This window comes from Thermothelomyces thermophilus, chromosome 1, assembly GCF_000226095.1.
Source record: "Thermothelomyces thermophilus ATCC 42464 chromosome 1, complete sequence".
Classification (NCBI taxonomy): Eukaryota; Fungi; Ascomycota; class Sordariomycetes; order Sordariales; family Chaetomiaceae; genus Thermothelomyces; species Thermothelomyces thermophilus.
Genome location: NC_016472.1, coordinates 8,526,121 through 8,541,412, shown reverse-complemented (window position 1 = coordinate 8,541,412; position 15,292 = coordinate 8,526,121). Strand labels below are relative to the sequence as shown.

The following is a 15,292-nucleotide window of genomic DNA, read 5'->3' as shown; positions in this document are numbered from 1 at the left end:
ACTTTCACGGCCTCGGCATCCGATACTCGACTGCAACATCATCAGGGTATTCGGCTAGGCAGTCTAGTGTAGTAGTACACAAAGTCTTCGATTGCTTTCCGCGGGACAGGGTTCGAGAGAGACTCCAGTACACTACAACGCAGCCCCACGTGTAGCGTCATGGGCCACCGCTGGCTGACGTTCACGTACTTACATACCTAGGTACATACACCATTCCGTACGGATACATCAGGTAATGTATGTACATACGTGGCGCAGGTACGCAGTACGTACATACCAACCTTGCTTGCATAGCACGGGCCGATGAGGTATGTACGGACGTACTTCGTACTTACGCGGTAGTGGGGGGAAGGCCACACATCTGATAGCTTCCTCTCTCCATTCCCTCATGCACCCAGACCCTGGCGCTGAAACGCCGCCGCTCAGAAGCCGCCCACTGGCTGCAGACTTGAACCTAACTTTTTTTTTCTTTGTTTTCACTTCACCACCCCTCCCCCTCCCCCTCCCCTTCCGCCCTGTCCCTCTTCGCCTTCCCACCCTCTTTGCAAGTCGAGCTGCGCTACGGGATGGCGGGCGGCGGTGACCTATACTGGGCCTGACACTAATATGCAAACCCAGGTACCTGCGGTTCACTCTGCCCGTTTGCTTGTACATACCTTAGTGAGCAGCAGGCATGGACCCTGCTGATGTCTCGTGTTTAGCTGATGCCAGACTCACGAGTGTGGACGGCATTGACCACGGCGGGTGCGCCCCTCCTCTCTTCACCCAGCAGCAGGATATTCGAGATTACCTCATGCGCTTGTTCGTGCCTTGATCAAGCAAGGTCTGCTGGGGTTGCGTACCATGGCAAATTACAGTGGCATGGCTGGGGGAACGGGAATTGCCCCCAGTCCCGCGCAAGCGCCCGTTACGCCAGTTGCTGCACTCCCCAGCTACAGAGTAGTGTAGTAGCGTAGTAGATCTACTACGGTAAGGGAGGCCCGCAGAGAAACTTGTTCTCCACTTCGGGACCGGCCTGGGCAGCCGACCATCTTTCCCAATTTCGCTCTCTCCCCACACTTTCCGAGAGCCCCATCCACAACTCCAAGCTGCAGAGCATCAACGTAGATATATAAGTCTGCATCTGCTCCCCATGTTTCCGCCTCGCACCGTCATTGCCCAATGTCTATCTTTACCATTGTGGCTGCTGGTCCCCATCCGCCGTCACGGTTTTTCATGTACAACAACAACAAGTTTCTGTAAATTCATCAGCCTCGTCACGACCTTCACACGACTCGGGCGTCACTACTTGGGCCGGCCCCCAACATCTCACAGACAAGGAAAGAAAAGAGAAGAGAGAGAGAGAGAGAGAGAAAGAAAGACTCGGAGAGCCAGTGATACCCCTTGATACCCCCCTTTCGGTCCTCAAAAGAGTCTTCCAACCCGCCATGGCACCAACCATCCCAGTGCCCACACAGGGCGGCATGTTCCATACCTTTCAAGGAGTTACCCCACGCAAGACATCCACGGATTCACAGGACAGCACCAAGACCAACGGGTCAGGCACCGCTAAGAGGATAACCACACCACACGCCTGTGCCGAGTGCAAGCGGCGCAAGATGTAAGTTGTGGAACAACAGCGTTCGGAACTGACACGGGGACTGACCGAGGTCTTGTTCGCAGCCGCTGCGATGGCCAGCAACCATGCGGCCAGTGCCTCTCCAGCAGGGCACCCAAGCGGTGTTTCTATGACAAGCACCGGCAGCGGGTGATTCCCTCTCGCAAGACCCTCGAAGCCCTGTCGCAGTCACTCGAAGAATGCCGGTCCATCCTGAAGCGGCTGTACCCCAACCATGAGGTCCAGGCCTTGCTGCCCCTGTCACGGCAAGAGCTCCTCAACCTCTTGGACAGGCCCGTCATAGATACCTCGATTGGCGGCTTGCCATCACCGCCCATCAACACCTCGCCCATCTCGGACCTCGGCTCGCCCATGATGCCCAAGTCCGAGAGCATCCTGGAGCAGCTTCCGTCGAGGGACACCGAATGGGACGAGGAGCGGAGGGGCCGGGATCCGATCCCTGCCGAGGCCGACGACATCAACGCCCTCTCGCTCTCGGTTGACCGGCAAACGTCCTACCTGGGCGCCTCGTCCATCAAGGCCGCCCTGATGGTCATGCTCAAGGTGCAGCCCAGCCTGCGGCACACCTTGGCCGCGCCCCTGAGCGGTGTCGAGATCTCGCACAACTTCCCCGCCATCCGGCAGAAGCCGTCGGGGACCCAGAAAGAAGGCCAGCGGATCCCCTGGTCCTGGAAGGGGCAGACCCTGATCGACGCCTACTTCAAGCGCATCCACGTCTTCATCCCCATGCTCGACGAGAGCACCTTCCGGGCCGACTACCTCGAGGGGCAGCGCACCGACGCGCCCTGGCTCGCGCTCCTCAACATGGTGTTCGCCATGGGCAGCATCGCCGCCATGAAGTCGGACGACTACAACCACGTCAACTACTACAACCGCGCCATGGAGCACCTGCCCATGGACGCCTTCGGCAGCAGCCACATCGAGACGGTGCAGGCGCTCGCCCTCATCGGCGGCTACTACCTCCACTACATCAACCGCCCCAACATGGCCAACGCGGTCCTCGGCGCCGCCATCCGCATGGCCAGCGCCCTCGGCCTGCACCGCGAGTCCCTCGTCCAGTCGAGCAGCGACATCGTCGCGGCCGAGACCCGCCGCCGCACCTGGTGGTCCCTCTTCTGCCTCGACACGTGGGCCACCACGACCATGGGCCGCCCGTCCTTCGGCCGCTGGGGCCCCGCCATCAACGTCCGCCCGCCCGAGTTCGGCATCAACGGGAACCGCGACTCGTCCCAGCACGCCGGCATCCTGCCCCTGATCGAGAACATCAAGTTCTGCAAGATCGCCACCCAGATCCAGGACATGCTCGCCATCAGCCCCCTCCTCCGCACCGAGGACCGCTGCCACCTGGACGCCCAGCTCGTCTCGTGGTACAACTCGCTCCCCTGGCTCCTGCGCACCACCGACCCCTGCGCCGAGCCGCTCTACATGGCGCGCTGCATCATGAAGTGGCGCTACCAGAACCTGCGCATGCTCCTGCACCGGCCCGTCCTCCTCTCGCTCGCCTCGTCCGGCCTGAACCCGCACACCCAGGCCTGCGACGCCGACCTGGCCGCCATCGAGGTCTGCCGCGAGCTCGCCGCCCAGACCATCGACGACATCGCGCGCGAGTGGGCCCGCAACCAGATGAGTGGGTGGAACGCCGTCTGGTTCCTCTACCAGGCCGCCATGGTGCCCCTCGTCAGCGTCTTCCGGCAATGGGGCAACCCGCGCGTGCCCGAGTGGCTCAAGCAGATCGAGGCCGTCCTCGACCTGCTCGAGATCATGGAGGAGTGGTCGCTGGCCGCCCGCCGCTCGCGTGAGGTCGTCTGGCGCATGTACGAGGCCGCCCGCCAGCTCGTCGAGCAGCAGCGCGCCAGCGCCTCCCCGAGCATCCAGGTGCTCGCCGGCGGCGCCACCGCCGACGGCATGCTCATGCCCAGCCCCGGCGCCGCCGAGGCTGCCGGCATGCACATGAGCCCCATCGGCCTGGAGCCCGTCGACGGGCTCGGCCTCATGGGCCTCCTCGACCAGGGCGGCCTGTGGGGGGATTTGGACGGCATGTACTGGACCCAGCCGGGCGGGCCATCCCCCCCTCCCGCACCGTTAACCCCGCAACAACAACAACACCAACAGCAACAACAACAACAACAACAACAACCGCCGCACATTAGCCTCGGCAGCCCCGTGGATGAGTCGGCATGCATGGCGGCGGCGGCGGCGGCGGCGGCGGAATTTGCCGCCTACCACAGCCCCGTCGTCACCACGGCCGGCGGCGGCGTCGCCAGCCCGCACGACACCAACGGCATGGTCCACGCCGTTGACTACAGCGGCCTCATGGGCCATCCTCACCAACCTCCTCATCCCCACCAGCAGGGCATGGAGTTTGGCTACGTCCAGTGAACCCACTCCTCCCTCGGCCGCCCCCTCCCTCCACTACTACCAACCACTGAGGCGGGCAAGGTAGCAGCATCTCGGGCTCGAATTTTTTTTTCATTCTTCATTCCTCTTCTTGTTCTTCCCTCTTGGGCAGACGCTTATGATGATACGTTTGCTCCCTACTTTTTTTTCTTCTTCGTCTTCTCCTTTTTTTTTCTTCTCTTTTGCCCTATACCCCTCGCCTACCTGGGTAGTAGTCTTGGGAATAGGACTGTTCGGGCCGAAATGGGTGGGTGGCATTCTTCCCCGGAAAAATGTGGGGTGCAGCACAGAGGGAACAAAGCTGGAAAGGAAAGGGGGATGAATGTGACGTCTCTTATTTAAGTGTCGGTGTGTGTGTGTGTGTGTGTGTGTGTGTGTGTGTGTGTGTGTGTGTGTGTGTGTGAGGGTGTGTGGTTCGGGAGTTTTGGGGTATTGTACATACACCCTACCCTTTTTTTTCCTTTACTCTCTCTCTCATGATGACGGGCTGGGTTCTCGCTCGATGGATGACGGATATACCAGGAAGGTTTTTTTTTTTTGCTCACGACCCATGTATGTGTATGTACATGCATTCGCTACTTGTTCAGGTTTGGCAGGAAAGGGGTGGGGAGGCGCGGAATTGGCAGGGCACGGCAAAGGGGAACAAAAGAGATGGGGAGGGAAAGGGGGAAAGGGGGATTTCTGCGGTGTGCACTGGAAAAGGCGCGGTTCTGTTCTCAGTCTACCATTGCCCGTCTATACTTTTGGCAAAATCAACTTTTGGTGTCCTCAACCATTGCACCTGCTTGGCTCACCTGCTTTCTGAAAACTCGGGGTAATGGGCGGCTTGAGATTGGGTAGGCAAAATTGGCGTGTGGTCCCGATTGTGTTGGTGGAATGTCCCGAAATGGTAAGGCACATTCAACTAGGCAAGGAGGGTATAACAGGCTGGGCCTTGTATGTATGTATGTATGTACTGTAAAGTACTAGTAACTAACTAGTTAACTCGGTGCTCACTTTTCACTGGCTGGATGATTTTTATTCGAGCCACGACCCTGCGAGTTACTCCTCCCTTACCCTTCCCCTCTCTGTTTCTCTCCGACCTGCAGCAGAAGGCACGATGCAGGACGCGTTCCCACAGCTCATGTTGGATGGTCTTGACTGCATGTGATGGTGTCCGTACCAACCCCCGGACATTCGTGGAAGGCTTCGCGAAGAGTTCTAGCGTAACGGCGACATCCAATGAGGATGTGCCGCCGCTGAAGGGCGGGCTGGAACCGGCCTTTTCGCTCATCGGGATCATCGCTGTCGTGGCATGTATGTACATATATGTATACTACGGTGCTCTATGGTGTATGTATTTGTGTGATATACTGTACTATATGTATGTATGTACCTAGGTATGGACGTGCACTTTTAACATGAGCATTTACCGGCGCTCAACCGTTTTTTTGTGTACATACTTCTCAATGCTTAGTTTCGTCGGCAAGCAGGCGGGCAAGGGTGGGAAGTCGGTTGCGGTGAGCGCGAAGGTGCCCTCTGACCAAAGGATCCGGCTTTCCACTCGGGTTCACCTTTCAAATGCAAAGGGAGGGGAAAAAACACCGCTAGATTCACTCAGCCCGTTGACGGCGGCCGAATGTGACCTGTCGCGTCCTCACGAAAGATCCGGGTGGTGGGTCGCGATGGCAAGCTGGATGCTAGGGCCGACGCGCCAGAGCGCCAAGCGGTGCTTGGACCTTGGGCTTTACTCGTCGCGGCTGTGATCTGCGAGCACACCTCCACCATGGCTTCCTCTCCGTGATTGTTTCTCCAGTGTACGAAGTACCATCTTTTGATGTGGCAGGGAAAAGAAGCCTCCTCTGTTTGGGCTACGGCAGCCCTGGAAAAGAAAAGGTTTGAGTGTCATCCTTGGCGTCGTCCTCGGTGTTTGTTTTGTAATCTTTAGTTATGTACTGTACTGTATCCATACATAGTGTACAGGCACGTCTCGGGCACTTTCGTTTTCGGATCCGGGATCCGGGGATGAGCTTGAGCCCGCCAACCCTGATGAGCAGCCGCCAACCACAAATCGTCGAGGGGACGGCATAAACGTTTTGATGTCCTGGGAAGACGCACATGCCCAGTCACGATTTACCCCGGACCCTCTGCATCTCGAGCCCACTCATCGAGGGGATCATGGCGACGTAGTAGTCAAGCTCAGGGCTCAGATCCGACGAGAGCGTTCATCCAGCGGCCGCGGCATCCGATGTAGGTGAAAAAACGGGTTTCCTGAAGCGGAGCAGGGGAGCCAAAACGGCAAAAACCGATTGGGTGGCAGAATTGCTTCGGGATTTCGCATCGAAGTTCGCTTGGCAATCTGGATCCGCGGCCCGTCGCGCAGGTTGTGTCACAAATGAACGGTTGCGTGTAATTACAGTACCGGTACCTGTACTTGCTTCCTGAGCATGTTGTCGGCGTCTTGGCACCAGAAGAACTCGGATGCGAGCGTACCGGTACTTTGGGCGTACCTTGCTCTCCAAGAGCGGGGACTCCTGCAAGTGATGTTGGAGAGTGCGGGGTAATATGCACCCCAGCTCTGTGACCTGGGGGCAGAAAATTGGCGATGCGGGGACAAGATCCATCCACTCAGTTCGCGACTGCAGAGTCAAACCACCTGACCTTTCTAGCCGAAGGTGATGGAGAAGGCAACGCAACAGGCTCGCCTTTTCCGTACACTACTGTGGTACTCTGAACGCCCCGCTGCTTCGGGACGGTAACATAATCCGGCGAGAGCAACCGACCACAGGGTTCCCTGGGACACTTGATTCGGGTTCAGCAGTGGATCGAGAATTGTGGAGTACTGTAACTACCTGAATGTGACCACCTCCGCAGTTTCCTGTAGTGTACTGTGTATGTATGTATGTACATCCGTACGTATGAACTACAGTAACCAAGAGACCTGACAGGCGCGCATTCATGTTCCCTCCCTCTCCTATTCAACCCTTGGCGGTCATCAACCGATGGTGAAGCAGAGAGTACTTACGAACCGAAACTCCACCTCAGCCTGCATTTGGCATCTCTTGGATCATTGCCGGTGACGTGTGGGACTTTGCGAATGGCTCATGTGCCCGTGAAGAGTGAGAGCCTACTCCGTTCTGGGCTCGGGCTTGTCCCGTCAGAGGCGGCCTCGCCCCTGGGAAATGTCTACGGTTGTTCCCGGACGTTACGGCACACGGGAAGCCCGCCCGGTGCCAGGTGTCGACCTCGGACATCGGGACGGGGCCGGTCCTTGGCGGATCACGCTGCCGGAAGTTAGGTTGAAAGAGATCTGTGAAGTATCGGGGGTGTGTACTCCGTAGACAGCAGACGGTCGCAGGGTCATAGCGAGGCCGGACCTGACGGCACATTCCAATCAATGAGTCCAATCCCCCAGAAGGGTTCGGAACTGGCTTTGGCATTGCCGCAATCTTTCTCATCACGAAGGACCTTGTGTATGCGTAGTTTCCCAGGTGCTATCGGCGGTACCGGCTGCAGTCTGGTGCGCAACGGTTGTGTGCGACCTGAATACTGGCACTTGAATTGTGGTTTTGGTTCCTTGGGCACGCTGGTATGCACACGCGGGACGGCTGCAGACCGAAAATCAGCAAGCCCGGCAGCTCTATTCTTGTTCCCCCGAGTGGTAACACTGACGGACTGTTCAATTGAGCGTGGATCAAGGACTCTTGGGGCATTGCCGGCCGCTTCTGGAAGTGATGGACTGCACAATAAACCTAAATGATTGATGCAGTACGTTGTCTACGGACGCGTCCATCGTGTAAGGCTGGATAAGATAAGACCTGTGGATCTGGCAAACGGGCTGGCAAACGGAGGGTTCTTTGTTCCTAATCCTCTACTTATACCAGAGCCATAGGGCCAGCAAACGTAGGAAGAAGACATCGCACTTTTGAACTATTTACAACTTACCAACTTTCTTCTATCAATTGGAACCATCTTCCATCTATTGGAACCATCTTCTATCAAATGGTAGCAGAAACTCTACTCTAACCATCTAAAACCATTAGTACTGGATTCGTTTCGCGTTGACGAACAGTTTAGTACCACTTTCGCGATAGTTACGTTCAGTTTCGGCGACTTGGTAACCGAACTAAGCAATTCTGTTGTAACCACTACAAAATCTCTCTTCCTAGCGACTTGGTAACTAGGTCTTCCTCTTATCTATTAACCCTATCTTCGTTTGACCCCGGCGACTTGGTAACTAGTAGCTAGGCAAATCTTATATTAACCCTAGGATCTTTTCCTATAGAAGATCCTCCTCGATCTTCCTATCCTTTAAACACTCCTATTAAAAAACTAAATATTAGGGAATTGTCTAACTATGCCGCGAGTGTTCTAAGGAGGCACGATAAGATGCCCTATATACTATAGGTATAGGTATTAGATTATAATCCTAAAGGCTAACTATAAGAAGAAGCTCCCCTATCTATAGGAGCCGGAATCACTATTCAAATTTATTAATAAATATAAGCTATAGTAAGCTAAACCTGACAAGTTCGGTACTAATAAGGAAATGTTAGCTTAGTTAAACGGTAAGATAGATCTTTAGTTTAATTAGCTAAAGGAACGAACCGACTATATTTTTAACAAGACTAAAGGAGCTATCTATAAGCTATTATGGATACTTAAGAAGAATCTTACTAAGATAGATCATAACTTTACTTATTACCTATAAGAAGCTAAAGATTAAATTTCCTAGTGCCTAGAGAAATATATAGAAGAAACGATAGCACTATTAGCTAATTATATTAAAGGACTAGAAATCTATATAAATTAGTATAGTAATATACTTGGCCGAGTAATAACTTAAATAAAGGAATTAGTTAATATAATATACGGTATAGAAAGCGAGATTAACGATTAACTACCTAGTTATTAGTAATCTTCTTTTGACTTTACTAAACTTAGTATTATTGTAGAAGAAGTATAATAAGTTAGTAATTTTATAGAAGATATATAATATAATAGTAGTACTTTCCCTATACCCTCCAAGGGCATTAATATCGGCTATTGTTATAATCTTAACTACCCTAAACGTATATAGCCTTTGTATAAGATCCTATACTTTATAGCTAGTAGAGGTAAAGAACCCGGTTCCTCGAGCTCTAACGATAGCGACAACAAGCCATTTAACTATTGCTAACCTTTAGGTAACTAGAATCTAGGACACTATCATAGCGCTCTATACCCTAGTAACGGTAGTAGTAATAATAGTAACAATGGTAATAAATGTTATGGATATAAATTAACGTATGATATTACTATAAGTATATAGAGCTGCTTAGACTTTAAGATCAAGAGGGACAATATTAGCTAGTTCGATCCTTCTTTCCCTAACCTACGTTCCTTAGGTATTATTAATAACAGTAAGAATCTAATATTTACTAATATCTATTACTTTACTAACCGCATTAAAACCTTCCTAGAAAGCGACCCTAACAGTAGCATTAAGATATAGATTCTATCCTTCTTCCAAACCCTTCTTAGCGGCCTAGCTATCATTTGGTAGACCAACGAGTTAAACGGCTCTATATATAGATAATTACACGAACTAGGTCTTCGAGCCATTATAGATCAACTATAGGAACGCTTTATACCCGATGCTATAACTGCTACTCGTAAGTTTAACGAAGCCTGTCTACATTTAAAGGATATTACAAAGGACGAGCAAGCGCTTAGTTTCTTCGTTCAGAAGATGCTTCGTTAGGCACGCTTAATATATATACTTAACGAATATAACGATAACTAGCAAGGAATTATAATTTAAGTCTAGTTAGCTATAGACCTCTACGTTAAACAGTATTTAGATCTTCCCTAGCGATACTCCTCTCTTAATACGTATATATAGTACATCGAACAATCTCGATCTATCGTTCTAACGGCTGCTCTTAACCACTACCCGTATCTAGAAAAGAAGATATCTAAAGATGGCAAGGCTAAAGACCGCCCTTACAAGCCTATACGCTATAATGCTAATCGACCACGCCAATTCGGCTACAGATACGACAAGTCTCCCAAATACGACTAGCACGACCACGAATTTGAACGTAACCGCGGATTTGACTATAATCGCTAGTTTAATCGTGATCGCGGATTTAACTGTAACCACGACCAAGATCGCCGTGACCAGGATTGCTATAATTAGGATCGCTATAAGCAGGGTAATCGTGGCCAAAAGTAGGTCAGATTTAGTAAAGATAACCACTAGCGAAAGGAATATCGTGACTATACCCACTTTGCTAAAGAAGCTAATGATGGCTCTAAGCTAGATCAATCTGACGTATAGTTAGCCAAAAGCGCCCCTAAATCTAAATCTAGATCCGAATCTTTGGGTAGCGACATTAGTATCGTGTATATCGTTTTAGACTCGTAGCTTACTTATTATAAGTGTTACAAATCCTTTAACTTACAAGTTAAACTATATACCTATGTAAAGCGATACTAGGGAACTGGTTCTCTTCCTTCTGTCCGTAATTATAAAGCCAATCTTATAGACTTAGCTTACAATACCTATAGTTTCTATAATACTACTCTAGAATCGCGAAATACCCTCTTTTGGCACTTAAATTCTTGTAAAGACGTGAAATCTAGTAACGTTCGCCACCTAGCGGATTTCTCTACTTTAAATAACTAGTCAGATCTACCTACTTTGCCGCCTAAAAACGCGTACTAAGCTATAGACGTATAACCTATTATATTGCTAATAGGCTCTTCGGGAAACGTATACCAACTTAGGGACGTACCGCCTAGGCGTATACCTAACTGTCACGGTTTACCGTTAGGATATACCTATCTATACGTTAGGATATACTACGAATCTATAGATTAAGAAGCTATAGAAGTGTGCCTAGATCCTAGCGCTAGCCGCTCCCTTATCGACTGTACTTTCCTATAGCGATTAAACTACCAAATCGAACGATATAAGGGCAGAGTCAAAGGCATAGAAAACTCTATATTAAGTCTTAACAAATAGATGTCTTTCGATATCTACTTACTAGGTATGGAAAACGGTACTCCTACCCTAGCTAAGTTTACCCGTATAGTGTAGGTTGTCGATTCTCTAGTACCAAACCTTCTAATAGGCAACGAATTCCTAGATTTATACAAAGCAAATATTAACTACCATTATAAGGAAGTCAAATTGCAGTTGTTTGACTTCCGTCTTCCTTTTTCTATATATACGTACTCTATACCCTATATATAGAAGGTCAAAACCATCCACGAAATCACTCTCCTGCCTAACCAATGGGTAATGGTGCCCGTCGAGTACAAGCCTCTCCTAATAGGTCACGCCTTCATGTTTAACTTAGCTTATATAGCCGTCTATAACTTCGTTATAGATATAAAGACCCTAAAGGTTGTACCTGTCGAAAATACTATACGGGGAACGCTACGTATCCCAAAGAGGCACCCTATTAGAAGGATCGAAGAAATGGAAGATAGTAGCTACTTTGCCTATTCGTAAAATACTACTTTCTATATAATAGCGATTACCACTACTATCTTAATGACGGCTATGCCTATCGTAGCAACAGACATTAACCCTATGAAACTTACTAATTAGTACAACGTTATACTAGTTAACGCTTTCTTTAATTTAAACTAATATTCGAGTATAATCCTCGAAGGTAGTTACGTCTCTACGAAGCTACCTATGCCTATAGCCTTATTTATAGCCTCTAACAATACTCCTATTAGCGACTTTGTCTTCTAACTTGCCTAGCAATCTTAAGGTTTTCTACCATAGGATATTTCGCTAGAAGCGATCCTAGAAGCCGCTAACAAAGTTACTAGCAAAGCGGAACGCAAGCCATACATGCCTAAGAAGCATTCCACATTAGGATTAAAGATATCGGGGTCCCTACCTAAGATCGTCACTAATAACGGCATCCATATATATACAGGCAACGCAAAACTAGCCTAGAAGTTCGCCGACTTAGTCAACGAATTTCTATAACTCTAGAACGACACTAGTCTGATCGATATACCATAGAACGAATAGATGAAAGTGCCACTCGTAGAAGGGTAGTAACACCAGAAAGTACGCTCCCGCGCGTACCCGTTAAGCTAGAGAGACAGGGAAGTCCTAGACAAAACCTTTGACGCCCTCTATCAACAGGGCAAACTACGGTTCGCGAAGGACGCCACTCCTTTCGCCTATCCTATTTTCGTAGTCTGGTATATAGTAAAAGGCGTCGTAAAGGGTCGTGTCGTTATCGATCTACGTAATCTAAATAAGGTTACCGTTCCCAATAACTATCTACTACTACTATAATCAGAGATTATTGTAGCTCTATAAGGAAAGAAATTCATTATAGTAATCGATACTACGTCGTTTTTCTATTAGTTTAGTATATATCTTCTATATTACGACAGATTTACATTGATTAGTCCCTACGGTCTAGAATAGCTAACTATAGCGCTTATAGGGTACTATAATTTACCTATATATATATAATAGTTTATAGATTAACTATTACCACTGTATTCCTCCTATTATTATATATTTATTGACGATATCGTTATCTTCTCGGACATAGCCAAGGATTACATATAGCACTTAAGGATGATCTTTACCCTATTCCGAAAGAAGAATATCGCTATCTTGCCTACCAAATTATATATTGGCTACCCAAATATAGAACTACTTAGCTTTCGTATAGATAGTCTTGGCCTTACTAATATAGATTAGTATATTAAAGCGTTTAAGTAGTTATCCTTTCTATATATATTAAAAGCGCTAGAATAGTACTTAGGCGCTACTAGTTTTCTATAACACTTAATTCTATACTATACAAAGATTGCCAAGCCGCTCTAGAAATATAAGACTAACTTACTAGTGTATAGCCGTAAAACTAGCGAACTAGAAGTCGGAAACTATACTAGGAAGATAGGCTATTATAGCCGTACTTCCTTCGACCTAACCAAATAGGAAAAGGCGTCCTTTGCCGCCCTATAAGAGGCCATTTATCGCGAGAACTGTCACGGAAATATACATGCAGATGCCGCCTAAGCCACTAGCACGAACGGGCCAATCAAGCCGAAGGAATGATAGACCAATCAGGACGGGATCACGCTTAGCAAAAAATGATCCTAGCAGAGGATCACTAGCTCACGATATAAGCCAGGTAAGCCAGTATAAATGATCACCACGACTGCTAGTGATCCCAAGATTATATATATATATAGATAGTCACTTGTTATAGTAGACTCTAGGAGTTTACCAGTAGTAATAATCATAATTATAATACTTATACCAAGCATTGCTGACTACTATAAGAGACAACTCTAAGTGTTGTTGTAAACCCTTTGGCTTTACCGAATCCCTTAGACGACCTGTACGCTTGTCCCACTTCACCTACCTCCGTCTGGGCCCTTTTAGAAGAAGTCTAAGTTAGGTTCGTCACACGTTATTACTACTCCCTTTATTCTATTATAGTTTAGAACGGAGGTAACTTTGACCTTAATATTAATATAGCTACTAACATTATGGCCGAATAGTTGCTTACTTAGCTTAGTTAACTTTAGTAGCAGATCTAGGAGTTAGACTAGAGAGACAAGGCTGCTTAAGCTCGAATCAAGGAACTTAAGAACCGTGAAAAGTACTTGTAGAAGTTAGTTAACGAGGCCTACGCCAAAATCAAGACACTTAAGACTACTAAAGCGAAGTATATTAAGATTGAACTACCTAGTAAATATAGAGGAACTAAGGAAGATCTTATAGGATTCCTAATAAACCTCTGATCCTACTTCTAGCTTAATGACAATAAGTTTCTAGACGACAAAGCTAAAGTCCTCTATATAGCTATAAGACTAGAGGGCAAGGCACTTAGATAGTTTAAGCCTACGTAGAATGACTACCTTACTAAGGAAGTGTGACGAACCCAACTCAGACTGCTTCTGAAAGGGTCCAGACGGAGGTAGATTGGGCGGGACAAGCAAGCAGGTCGTCTGAGGGATTCGGTGAAGCCAAAGGGTTCACAACAACACTAGAGTTGTCTCTCATAGTAATCAGCAATGCTTGGTATAAGTACTGTGATTGTGATTGTTACCACTGGTAAACTCCCAGAGTCCACCATAACGAGTGACTAGCTAGCTATATATATACAATTGTCTGTCCTTCTTCAATAGTTATCACTAGTACTACTTCTCCTTTCACTTCGTGATTCTGCGTTGTCGACGGTGACATGTTATTATCACCAGTGAAGACCTTAGTCTTGGCGGTGATAATCTTCTGATTGGTCTGTCAAGTGATTGGCTGTCGGAATGTCCCGCGTCCTAGCTACAGCCTGCCAGGCCGCCTATGTGCTTATTCGTGACACGATGCCCCTCCTTCAAGGCTTTCGACCCGAAAGCCCTCTTAGGCCGTTTCAAATAGCGCTAACAACCCTTTGCTTGTGAGTACTGCATTCTCCCTGTTTCTACGTCGTGGTCGCCATGTTGACAAAATGCCGATAGAGAAACAGAAGTCATATTCTGCACGTTACCGTGCTTCCCTTGCTCAGAACATCGCTGAGAACGGTTTTGTCGTTATGCCTTGCTCTTGGTGCGCGTCGCAAGGCCTCGTTTGCAAAATGATCGCGCGTACGAAGCGTTGCGAAGCCTACGTTCGTCGAGGTCATTCTTGCGATGGCTCTGGCATACCGCTTTCTTCCTGTAAGCACGTCTCCTTTTCTTTTTTTTTTTTTTTTTTTTTTTTCCTTTAAATGTGATTCCTAATGTTCGTTCTAGTGGATCGCATTCTCCAGGAGCAGCGTCGTATCAAGGATGCTAAATATCGTGCCGAACTTGAGCTAGATGAATCTTAATGCCGTCTGGAAGAAGCCTAGCGTAAGTTGTCCGAAAAGCTTACACGGCTCCGGCGTCTTTATCAGTAGAAGGAGTTTTTAGTGGAGAAAGGTGCCGATATGGTAGCGCGTAGTCTGTCGACCTTGGACGAGTTAGAGGAGGTTGAGCGGCAAGAGACGCCTACTATGCCCTCGTCACAGATTAATGATGCCGTCGATACTGTCGACTGGGGCGCTGTCTTTGGTTCTGTCCCAGGTTTTCCTTTAGTCGATCCGGACTCTGCCGGTAGAACTGTTCCAGTTTCTTAGGGCAGTTCAAATTCTTGACTAGTTCCCATGAGTTGTCCTCTAGTCCAAAATCAAGCCATTTGACTAGGTACTATAGTTCCCTATTGATAATACGTGAATCTAGAATTTCTTCAACGTCCTATTCTTCCTCTTCGTCCTCTGCTTCGATGTGCGTGGCAACCTTGGC

At 48.7% G+C, this 15,292-nt stretch overlaps 2 protein-coding genes across 2 annotated transcripts; both read left to right on the top strand.

The window, feature by feature from the left end:
- Positions 1-1,427: 1,427 nt before the first annotated feature.
- Positions 1,428-3,997, top strand: MYCTH_38704 (fungal-specific transcription factor-like protein; the record flags this gene model as incomplete). Its single annotated transcript, XM_003660388.1, has 3 exons — positions 1,428-1,600; positions 1,705-3,699; positions 3,769-3,997. The coding sequence occupies 3 exons, from the start codon at positions 1,428-1,430 to the stop codon at positions 3,995-3,997; spliced, it is 2,397 nt and encodes a 798-aa protein (XP_003660436.1).
- A 10,318-nt stretch (positions 3,998-14,315) lies between these two features.
- Positions 14,316-14,929, top strand: MYCTH_2298752 (uncharacterized protein). Its single transcript, XM_003660387.1, has 3 exons — positions 14,316-14,427; positions 14,489-14,686; positions 14,762-14,929. Exons 2-3 carry the CDS (start codon positions 14,605-14,607, stop codon positions 14,836-14,838), a joined length of 159 nt encoding a protein of 52 aa, XP_003660435.1. The 5' UTR covers positions 14,316-14,427; positions 14,489-14,604; the 3' UTR covers positions 14,839-14,929.
- The last annotated feature ends 363 nt before the right edge of the window (positions 14,930-15,292 follow it).